Here is a 12094-nt window from a genome sequence, read left to right as displayed (position 1 = left end):
TAAGCTACACGGAGCATAGCACGCCAAGGAAAGAAAATGGGAGAAACCTCGAATTTGTGTTCCACTAAACTAATCTAACCTATGGTCACAGTTTAGGGGACCACATTAGCTAAAGTAATACTGAGAGGCTTTTAGTACAGTTTGCAGCATTTGCTTGTGGTATTTTCATTGTCCTAGAGTTACAACATACACTGAGTGCCTTAGCTTCCCTGTAATCACATCTCCTGAGATTTGTCCTTTTAAAATGTCTCTTCATTTCTTTTGTTTTCCTTCTTCACCGTAAAGCCACCAGCATGTAGGGTTGCCAGACAAGTAATGTAAATCTTATAGATGAGGGAGACAGTGCCAGAAGGAGACACTGTTCGCCAGTGGATCTGAAAGCTGTGAGGACACTTCCTTTTCTTTAAATCATGTTTATTACACACAGCTGTTCATCATAGTCATGTCAGAAAAACTAATTTCTCTAGCTGCTGTGAACAACGCTGATTGCATGAACAGGAAAACAATTACTAAAACGGTACAGTGTCACTAAATTGTAGAGTGGAGGCTTAGATTTTGTGCCTTAGAGTTCTTTGTGTTTAACATTGAGATCACTGTTATGTTCTTTTGAAAATGTCAAGGGGAAATTCCAGCATGCAGTTGCAGAGAGCAGAGCAGCCCAGGATTAGATCCGTGCAGTCATGTTTTGGTATGGACCAGGAACTTCTCCCACGCTGAGAAGATAACGCTCCTGGCAGTGTAGAGGTCTGCTTGTCAGGGGCTGAAAAATGTCTTCTAGCCACGGCAACAAGAAACAGAGGATTTGTAACCCCCTTTTAGAACTGTTTGGCAGCGCTGTGTGTAGTCATGTGTAAAGGAGCAAGCCCCAATGGAGATTGCAACTCACATTATTGTCTCATTACTTTTCAGCTTGTGAATTCTGAGACAAGGACCCGAGATCTGGTCCTGCAGAGCTGTGAGGCTGGAGGAAGAGAAACGTTAATGTCTGTCTTTGTGTAGTCCTAACTTTTTATTGTTTCCTGGGCTTATAGGTGTTAAAGAAAGATGAAAATGTGCCATGGACTGGAACTCTGGCTATTGTTCACTCCTATGTTACTCATAAAACAGGTAGGGATTAACACAGCTAACAACAAGGGATTCTCTGCTCGTGACGGGCGATGCCATTTGAGTCCTTCATGGCACCAATATTAAAACGGTGTTGTAATGCTACCAGGTATCATGATATTATGAAGCAAAGGGCCATAAGGGCCTGTGGCTGGGAACAGCAGCTCACTTTCTCTCCCCTTTCCTTCGGTCTGCTCCTTTGCTATCTTCTCTCTTTAAGGAAGCTGAGATTGGTCTCTCAGGAACTTCACTCTGTGGAGGCGGCTATCATCAAAGTGGTGCCTTCCTCAGAACAGGGCTGAAAACAGGATTTTAAGGCAGAATCATATCAGGCTGGGAGGCAGAGAGACACAGTCAGGCTAGGCAGAGCCATGTAACTGGGTGTGTAGCACAATGCTGGACTAGTGTCTCAGGTACCACAGTAATATCAGCTCCTAATTGTTGCAGTATCATTTGGTATCGCAGTCATTAGTATCAGATGTCATATGATATCTGTGCATTGACCATTACTGGTTTTTAGTTCCCTGGTGCACTCTTACAGTGGGCTCTTTGGGGCATTAGATCGTATTTGTACGGAGCTTTGCAGAGGTCTGGTACTGCTATGATTGTGCTTTTCAACCAGGGTCGCTGAACTATTGCCATTCCAGGTGGCTGACCTGTTCTTAAATACCTTTCACCTCTTTCTTGGAGACCTCCAGGACCACATGTGGTCCAAGGATTAATTTTAATTCATCTCAAAGGTGCACTGTAGCTTCTGGGTTGTCCTGTGTTCTAGCTGCTGACATAGACGCATGCAAGCAGAAACCCCAGATTATTTGGCTGTACCTGCTGACAAAAGGCTAATGAGACCTGAAAATCACCATTCACAATACATACTTCTGCTTTCTGTTGTCAAGCACAGAGTTTTGCCATATGTCCTTTTCTTAACTTCTGCATCCTTAATCTTATTGTTCCACAGTCAAAGAAGAAGAGAAGCGAAAGTTATTAAAGAGAAGCAGTGAGCTGAAGAGTGAGCATAGACAGTTAGAAGAAAAAGATCGACTTCTCAACAATGCAGTGAAGGTAGGACACCTGACTGGGGACACAGAGTCTCCTGCAGAGATACTTATAAAGAATTCATGCTTGAAAGCCTGATATTTTGTGGCTAGAAAATGATTTATGGTCCCAAGCTACAGATGTTCAAGTGTGAGTGTGTTTCTCTCAAAGGAAAAAACACATGGATTTTCTTTATGCACAAAAGCAAGCTGCTTTGGTGGGCTGAGGAGGAGAAATCACCAGTGACTGAATTCCTGTTGCACGCAAAAGCCACCCCCAACATAGCTGTGCCTGCCTTCCTTATAGTGCCGTACACAGCTTTCATCTGTCCAGTGACTTTAAGGCACTTCCATTCTCCAGGTGAAAAGTTTAGTCACAAGTGTGTCCTCCAGAGGTAGCTGCTTGTCCGCTCGAAACTCTTGAGATTAGGTAGAAATTACCATCTGTATTTGTCTTAGAGGCTGACTGTTGTAACCTCCTCATGATTGGAAATAGATTCACAATCCTTTTCTCTGTGAACTTGTTTCAAGCTAAACGTTGGCTGGAGATGTCTCCCACACATACTGTGCTATGAGAACCAGTCTCTGGCAGTAATGAGTGGGCTGAGTTCAAAGCCATAATTCCTATCCTTCATGGGTGAAGGAACTTCTTTGGGGCTACTTCACCTCAGGCCCACTCTTAAGGGGTAGCTGGCCTGGCAGTCTCCATAAATATTTGAAACTTCCTTACCCTGGAAGAATCAAAGTGGCAGCTGCAGGAGTAGCTGGTCACTAGTTGTTTTACCACTACAGTTATCAAGAAGAGGCGTATTAAAATATTTATCACATTTAAAATAGAGTGGAAGGAAAAGCAATAACTTATTAAAAGACATCACAGTGGGGAATATTCCCTCTAAGTATGTATAGCCCCCCTCAGCACTAATGGAAACACACATGTGTATGAAGAAGTGACTCTGGGGTACAGAATATCTTCAGTAGGTAGGAGACTGCAGTGGGATTAGGTGTTCGGAAAAAGAAAAGCATTTGGGGATGCAGTCAGCTGTCAGGTGTATGTTAGGGCTGTCAAAATCAGTAAGATTTCTACCTAAGCAGAATCAGGTTCTTTCAGTGGGCAACGCTGTCTTATTTAAATGGTAATATCAGCTGATAATTATATTTATTGGAGATATATCCACTTGAAAGGAGAAAAGCAATTAAAGGTGTTCCAGCATAGAGCAATTTCATTTCTGACATTTGCCTTAACGGGATATACATTAAAGAGAAAACTCTCATACACACCACGGGTGGAATGGTGGTATTTGGAAAAACAGAATGTGATTTATCCTTCACCTGAGATTTCACCTGTCTAAACCAACCTCTGACCAGCTTCATGCCATTGCTTTTCAAACAACTTGACTTTCAAGTGAGCATTTCCCCCTTCCCCAGGACTGGAGACTACCCCTTACCCCAGGTAATCTAGACCATAGCCAAAGAGGAGCAATCTGCAGACAAGTAACCAGTTTGCCAGATCCCTGGGCCCACTGGGAGAAAGAAAACAGGAAGTTTCAGATATTAGAGAGGCCACCGTTCCCTTCCACCTAGCAGACAGGCTCAGGGTTTTGGTCTGTTGCATAGTCCCTCCCAGGCCAGTTGATAGCGTAAAGGATGGGATGTTAGCTGCAGCGGTACGGGGCTGGGGAGGGAAAGGATTGTTACTGATTCTTCCTTATCTCTTCTTGGAGAAGAGGAGGTATTTAAAAGATATGTAGATGTGGCACTTAGGGACATGGTTTAGTGGTGGACTTGGCAGTGTTAGGTTTACGGTTGGACTCGAAGATCTTAAAGGTCTTTTCCAACCTAAATGATTCTATGGTTCTAAGAAGGAGATTTGGGATGCTTTTGTTGGCTCCTGCTGTCATGCTCATTTTCATGTAGGTTTGTATGCAACGTTTCAAGGGATTGTGGGGTGTAGTTTGGCCACCCCATAGGAAAAAGACTTTCTTGTGACTGCAATGGTATAACAGTAGTGTCATAGATCAAGTTTTCTGCCAGAAAGGTATTGACATCATGTTTAGAGAGATCAGCTTACCTTCACAGTACTGACTCCCTAAAATTTGTGGCACATACAAAATGCATCATGGTGAAGTTTATCCCCTCAAGCGTTTACCATCAATGCCGTTTGGTAAGATTTAGAGACGTCACTAGTGGCTTCGGTACTTTCCAGTAGTACAGCTATTACAGTCCTGTGCCAATCATCTCTTTGGGGTGCAGGAGGCATTTCTGCCAGGCTGTCGACAGGATGAGGTCAGAAATGTCCTCCGAATGCATTTGGACTGGGATGAACATTGTTACCTTAGAGAGCTGCTGCAGTGTATGCGGCGCTGGTGATTACTCCATTCGTTAAGCTGTGGTTTTGCTGTCCCCAAAGGAGAATATATTTCATTTGAGCAGGACGTGCACTCAAGACACGAAAGGATGTTTGGAGAGATGTTTGACACCAATTTGAATGTATTCTCAGTCTTTCCTTCTCTCTCCCCTTCTCTTTATTTGACAGAAATGCTTAGAGCTAAAAACCAGCCTGTTGGCCCAGCAGAAAGGGACTCAGTCATCACTGGAACGTCTCAAAACCCTCATTAGACTGATACAAAACGAGCAGATGATTCAGGTTACCATGACGACCACCACCACCTCCTCCCTGCTAACTGTCCCCTGGATCAAACCCTCCTCTGCCTCTGCTGCCATGCACAAAGCCTTGCAGCAATCACAGGGTAACAACTGACAGCGCCGGCTGCGAGCGAGCGAAGGAAGAGGGGGAAAAAACTTTATACACATGCGCAGAGGAGAGATTAAACTGAAACAAAGGAGAGAAGGAATGATCTCAGTTTTGATACGCGTAGAAACTTGCAAACCAATCAGTCCAGTTTGTAGGTCACTGTGGCAGCAGGTTCCCACAGAGCGGGTTGTGCTGCGGTTTTGTATTTGCCGAGACCTTCAGTGCTTATGAGATTTTTTTTGTTATGTTGGCCTTAATGTATTTATGACTAAGGATGAAGAAGAGAAGTATGGCCGATAGGAAGCGGGATATCCTTTTGTGGGGGGCAGACAGGTTTCCAGTTCTGCTTTAAGGGGAAAATTTTCAATGCAAAGAGTTAGTGAGCTAGTAGAGAAGTAGTTGGGCTGAAAGCTGTTTGTGGGAGGGAAGTCGGTGAGGTAACCAGAAACTGAACTACTTAGGACTCGACATGGATTCTTATCAGAGGAACAAAGTTGGCCCCGTTGATTCAGGTGACCTGGAGATGGGGCCGTTTTGACCAGAACGGCATCACGGACACTCACAGAGCCTTCGAAACAAAAGATCGTTTTTTTTCAGTATTATTAGAGTTGAGAATTGCAGATATTTAAATAAAGAAACTGTATGAAGTTAGCGTTTCTAGTAAAATATTGAAGTATTTTCATGCTGATGCTTCTGTATATGCGTTCCGAAGTATTTAAAAAAGTATGACTGTAAACCTCCTTACTTTTTTGCAGGTCCTTTTTACTTATTTTGCTATCGGTGTATTTTTCTCATGGAGTTTTTGTGCAAGATTTAGCATAAACCATAATAGTGGATATCTTTGGCAGGTTGGGTTTCGTTTTTTAAAGAGATTATTTTGGGGGTTTTCTTTTTTGTTAATTTTGGATTTTTTTTTTAAAGAAAAAAAGCAAATAAATATTCTGGTTTTTGTTTCTTGCCAGTACAGATAATATGCCAAAAAGATAACTTTACATTTTTGTACTGCATTTTTATTGTTAAAAATATGTAATGTGATATTATTATTATTATTATTATTATTATTTTATTGTTGTTGTTATTATTATTATTATTGTTATTATTATTTTATTTTTATTTTTATTTTTTATTTTTATTTTTTATTATTTTTATTTTTATTTTTATTTTTATTTTTATTTTTATTTTTTGCTTGCAGAAATGTCTGCTGAAACGGTACAGGAAAAAAAACAACTGCCTCGAGGGGTTGTTTCTCATACTGGATAATATGAAGAGTTCTGGGGGAGGGAGAGGCCGTGGAAAATTTTAAGGGTTTGTTGGGGTTTTTTTGGAAACTTGATTCCTTTTTAAGATTTTGTTGGATTTTAGCACATTTGGGAAGTGTTTAGCATTAGCCTGAGAAAATCCCAGTGCGCCTGCTTGTTTCACTAGCTAGTCTTCCTGATACTGCAAGGGTCCGCCTGGCCCCCCGTCGGCCACAGGCCCCTCTGTCACCCTGCGGCCTGCCCGGGAAGGTAGTGATGGGCACCCCGGTTTTTCTCAACGTCACACACACCAGATGCCATCGTCTCTGTCGTTTATGAGTTCTTCGTCAATTAGCACAACAGGTACTTAAGGAAAGCAAGAAGCCACCAGAGCACGACACAAGGCTAGTCTCTCACATCAGCATATCACATGGTGCCGAATATCTTTTTTTTTTTTTAAATAAAAAAAACCATGAGGGACTGGCTTTTTCCGTCGCCCATCACTAGGCAGCACATGGTCCCTTCAACCATTTTCACAACTCCGGGAGAAACTGTGCAGTACTATACAAATCTATTTTAATACACAACACTCGGTTGAACAAGATTTTTATATTCTTTTATTGATGAACAAAGTGAACTAAGTAAAACACAGTTGTTATACATTGGTTATTGTATGCCAATTATGCATTCTAACGTGGCTTGCAATGTAAATGTTTTCAGGTTTAATGATTTTTTTTCCTTCTCAGACAAATAAAAAAAAGGAAAAGTGTGGAAGGTTGAATATGTGAAGAATTTCTGAAGAAGTGTCTTGGACTGTTAAAAGTAGTTATTTTGAAAAGGGGACTGTCCAGTGGATAGTGTGCATAGAAAAAAAAAGTGTTTGTCTTAAATATGCCGATGTAGTTTTACTTCTTTATGATGCATTAAACTTGATGATTGACAATTTAATGGCATTGTTGTCGTGGTGATCTCTGCTGCTGAGGGGACGCAGCGTGGCCTGCCCAGAGCCCACTGCTGTGACCCCTTCCCCGGCCAGACTCTGGCTGAGGGGGGGAAGTGACCGGTGCTGATTTCTCTGCCACTGTCTTAGATTTTCAGATTTAAATGATGCCAGCAGGGCTACAATACTTTCTGCTTTCCTTCTTGCAGGACAATAGCCTCTTCCTTGAGGCCGTCACATCTCCCAGGCAGGGGCACCTTGTCCACTCTCTTTCTTGGCTTCCCACCTCTTGGAATAATTTTCTGTTCCACCCTTCCCTGGATCTGTGCGCAGAGATGTTGGCGGTACCTCAGAACTCTCCCTTTTCCTCTTGCATCTCTCATGGGCTGCGATTTTGAAGTTTTCACTAGGATTTAAGCACTGCAGTGGGCTTGGCCTAAATTGACATGAATTGAGTCACTTCGAGAGCAAGCCTAGGGTTCTGAGATGGGAAAAAGGCTACCACAGGGTAACACGTTGCCGTACGTCAGCCAGGTTGTCTGCGCATGCTCCTTACATCCTCCGTGCACGTTGCAGGCAGCATAGTCTTTGCTGACGGCGAGTTACTGGAGAGAGACTTGCTGCAGAGCGAGGACAGGCAGTTGGCTGCAGCAGATCTGCTGGCGGACCCGTGGGCTTTGGTTTCAGACCCACGCTTTCAGGTGCCCTTCAGATGTGTGGTGGGCCCATTTTATTAAGTTGTTTATAACTCACTGTAAGTCTAGTAATTAATAAATGAGTGATAGGTCTCTCGCAGGAATTGTCTGGTTTCTGGCCGGTGGAAGGGACTGAACTTCCCAACAAAATGAACCAAATGAAAGCAAGACAGTGTTGCAGCTGCATAAAACCTAACACAGTGGCTAATGCTTATGCAGAGCAGAAGCAGGGTTGGGGGTTTTTTTGCGGGGGGTAGGGGGAAAGGGTATTTTTTGTTTGGTTGGGGTGGGGGCTGCCTTGTCTTCACTTCCTGGCAGTGTCACCATTTAATTTTGGGCTGCAGTTGGCAGCGGGAGCGCAGCACTGCGTCCTTGCTTCCCCTGCAGCTAGGCTGCCCCCTCCTCCCTCCTGGCCTCTGCTATGGGAAGGGCACACTGATTTTTCCTAACATTGCTTCCAGTTTTAGAAGACACCTCTCCCCCAAACCAGCAAACCCAGGAATCATCTGTAATCATCATCCTTCTGCTACCACCCTAACCTATAAACTCGACGCTGTGCTAACAGGCAGGAGCCAATTACAGAGCTCTGCGTGTTGCCTTAATAATTAATGCGGTTGCAAGGAAGCATAGGCTTACGCTAGCCTTTAATCTTCGATAGTAATTTAAATTAAGGTTTTGGCGGAGATTTGTAGGAGCCACGGTAGCCTCAGCATTCCTTGCTGCGGCACCGGGCATTGTCTTTGAAAAGAATCGGGAGCCGCGGGGTTCCCAGCCTCCCCTCCCAAGCGTAAGTTATTTTTACAGCTATGCCAGACTTCACAGCTTCAGAGCTCTTTATTTTAACATGACAGACTGTTTTCTGTGCGTAGGACCTTTTCACATGCCATTAGTTATCTTGCAGAGGAGCTGCTCTGCAAATAGCCATTCGAATGAAACGTGTTGTCTCCAAGCCTGTCAGTTTTATATTTGCACCTCTTCAAATGTAATTTCGCCTACTCTTCCTCCTCTCACTGTCTCCCCTTCCTCAGAAATGAGAGGAAAAGGGACTCTTCTGTCTGTTGGGAAGTAACATGGAGCGATGCCAGCCCTTCCCAGTGAGCAGAATGCGGAACGCTGGCATGACTTGTTTGTGTCCGGATCTCAGATGTTTTCGGGCTTCATACTCTTAGAGGGAGGAGCCACAGTGGATCCACTATGCCCTACAGGCTCAAAAATCAGGAAGCAAAGTCAAGACCCCTCAATTTTTTTTATATTTAGTTCATGATCACTGGCAGCAATTTTTGCACGATGGATTTAACGGTAGCGTCAGTTCAGCCAGCAGCTTCTCTTGTGGTAGACCTCTATGTAAGGATGACGGCACAAACGCTACAACAGCTATATTAGTTTATTCTACATGCCAACATATATACCCAACGTGCTGGTTTCCTAGCAGTTTGATGACCTATTAGGAACACTTAAACTTTTAGAAGAGTGCATTATAAACTGATGCGTACTTTTTGTTCTGTGTTCTGCAGGTCCTCTGTAGTTGAAAAGAGAGACATTACACTGAAATGAGTGGCAACAGCCACATCAGATAAAACTCCACTCACTTTAATCAGGTTTTGCCAACGGCAGCTTATTTTGCTTAGAAAATGAAGCCTGGCTCCTGAGATCAATCACTAGCGACTGACTGGTGCAAACAGAAAATGCCAGACTCCGCTTCTGTAAGCCACTTTTAAGTTCACCATGGTGAATATCATTAAAGCAAAAGGGGTTTTTTTCCTCCCTTAAAAAAGCAAACAAAAAATTAAATTGTCATGATAGAAAAAATACTACAAAGCGTACACAGGCATATAGAGATTCTAGCCAGGGAGAAGGGAAAAAAAAAAAAAGATGCCATTGCTCTTTGAAGTTGTTGTTTGCATTTGTACTGGTGGATTGCAGAAGACTTCTATGCTGTTTGAATGCAGCAGAAATGCTACACCCCAACCTTTGATTATCAGCCTTGCTCATTAAGCAGTTACCACAGAAATTTTAATTCACTTTTGCATTTCATCTTTGGGCTTGAGCTGCAGCAATAAATAGCCTTTCCCCTCAATATTCATACTGGAAACATAGCTGACCGGCAGTCCAGTTGCTGTTGACAAAGCAATCTTCCAGTTGCTGAGATGTAAACTTCATCGTGAACATCTCGGTGCTTGTGCTTTGTCCATTCTGCATGGGAACAGCGCTACTTCGTTGCTCCTGCCCCCCGCTATGGTTGTGGCTAGACTGCAGAGCAGAAGTGCTCCCGTGATTGCAGCTCTCCATCGCCTGCTGGGGAGGTGGGCTGGTCCGGCGAGCGGGTGGTCTGGCTCACTCATTGCACTCTTGAACTCCTGCATGCTTACCTCCCTCTCAGGAAGCCGAAGGGAAATGTAAGGAAAGCCCGGGGTGCCGAGGGAGAATCATGGCTAAGGCATTGCCCTGAAAATCAGAGTGGTGCTAGGTTCATTATTTTCCGTTTGAGGAGGCTTGAAACAATAATTTCATGAGTGAGCCCAATACCTCTTTAAAAATTACATCTCCCCCCCTCTACACACACTCCTTATTTTCTGAAGTGGGGAGGTTTGCTGCAGCAGCACAAGGGAGAACGGGAGAAGCACATAGCCCCAGGAACAGACTTTTTGTCCCCTCACATGGGTGAGCAAAGCTCCACGCCTGTGAGCAACAGGCACGGGGCAGCACCAGCAGCGAGCCCTCCTCCCTTGGAAGCCAAGCACAGGCAACCCTTAAGGTACCAGAGGAGCTGAGATCTTTAAAAAAAACCCAAGCCCCTCTCTCTCCATCATCCAGGGCATTTCTTTGTCCCACTGCCAATGTGCTCTATGTTATTGAAACCCAGGGTTGTGGTTTAAGCTGTAGCTGCTGAAAAAGAAATGGTTGTGCCATTGTCAAATGTGGACATGAGCATCCTTCAGCCTGATGGCCTTTCATGTCCCTTCACAGCAGCACTTCCCAGTTGTCTTCTTCTGCTTCTTGGGGCCACTTCTGCTTTGTTTGGCCATGGAAATGTTATTGCTTTGTCTTAGTTAAAAACCCAAGGAGAATTAAGAAGGGGTGGCATTAGAAATAAGTGCACAAAGCAGCAAATTGAGAAAAATGAAATTCTGGTGTGGATAGCATGTTATTATTTAAAGTGCACTTGCATGACTCAGAAATTTTCTAATGGTTTGAAACTGCATCATAAAAAAAATACGCGTTGAGGCACTGACTATGTGTTACATTATTCTTATCTTTCTCGATTACTTCATGACTGCAAAAAATAAACCAAGTTCCACCCACATGGTTCACTTCATCTGGGCGTGCCACATGGATCATTGCAACGTTATTCCTGGGTCCCATTCTTAGACCCTGCAGGAGGTTGATGGTGCATCATTTCTAGCTGCAAACTTGCCGGGGCAAACTAAATACCCAGCTTCTCTGTGGCTTGCGAGGTTCCTTGCTATGGCACCGATGATGGGCGACAGCCGCCGCAGCACACCCCTGTTGCCTGCTGAAGACTGGAGTCCATGTCTGTGCTGGGTGCTGGCCACAGGAGAGAGAGCAAGCTGCATTAGGGAACATCAGCATGAGTCTTACCAGCTCAGGACCTAATCCCCATGCTATGGCCACATGATGCTGTTAAGCACTTTTAAGCCATCCCATGAGAGCTTTTGCTTACATCGGTATGTTTATTCTTTACCTGTGATGGCTCTTCTGTTTTATCTGCCGTCTCTTAAGCTCATGGCTAGACAAGGAAACATTTAATGGCTTCCCAGCTCATGGTTTGAATACACCTTGGAAGAGCTCCCATCAGGTTTAAGTCTCTACTTCCTTGGTTTGGGTTTTTTTCTACCTCGCACATGGCTTTGATTGGTACCCAGGACCTCAGTGTAATGCTGGCCTTGAGAAGTTTTTCTAAAAAGGACTATACTCACCACAGGGGTCCTGAGAGGTTACCCAGTTTACTTGCCCAGCCCATCCCATTCCAACAAACTGACATCCCCATCATGCTTTGAAAAAATAAAATTTATTTTCTGTCAATGAAGCTGAAGTGTTGAGCTGAGAGGGGAAAGGAGAGACAGACACATCCCTTCTTCTTCATGGACATCATTGACAGAAGCGGCAATACCTCCATCACCATCACCTGTGGGGATGGTTTGCCCAGATACAGATCTGACCAAGCCCCGTTGGCCGTATCCGGTGGCAAGGCTCATTCGTTTGACCCTGCTCAGCTCTGGGAGGCTCCAGCCTGATGGAAATGGCTGATTCCAAGGACTTTTCACACAACATGTTTCTACATGGGATTTTTTTTGTCCTCCCAGTGAAAT

At 44.0% G+C, this 12094-nt stretch overlaps 1 protein-coding gene across 2 annotated transcripts in view; it reads left to right on the top strand.

Annotated features, from left to right (window-relative positions):
- Positions 1-5862, top strand: part of PHF21B (PHD finger protein 21B) — a 166187-nt gene extending 160325 nt beyond the window's left edge. For both annotated transcript variants that reach the window (XM_009465054.2, XM_087765797.1), the window contains 3 exons: positions 1032-1107; positions 2063-2166; positions 4672-5862. In XM_009465054.2, the coding sequence (XP_009463329.1) occupies positions 1032-1107; positions 2063-2166; positions 4672-4896 (405 nt within the window). In that variant the 3' untranslated portion in view covers positions 4897-5862. The remainder of the gene's footprint in view (positions 1-1031; positions 1108-2062; positions 2167-4671) is intronic.
- The last annotated feature ends 6232 nt before the right edge of the window (positions 5863-12094 follow it).

This window comes from Nipponia nippon, unplaced genomic scaffold, assembly GCF_047370975.1.
Source record: "Nipponia nippon isolate SJK-2023a ecotype South Korea unplaced genomic scaffold, ASM4737097v1 scaffold_3, whole genome shotgun sequence".
NCBI classification, from domain to species: Eukaryota; Metazoa; Chordata; class Aves; order Pelecaniformes; family Threskiornithidae; genus Nipponia; species Nipponia nippon.
Note: the sequence above shows the minus strand (reverse complement) of the source record. Positions and strands in the feature narration are given on the sequence as shown.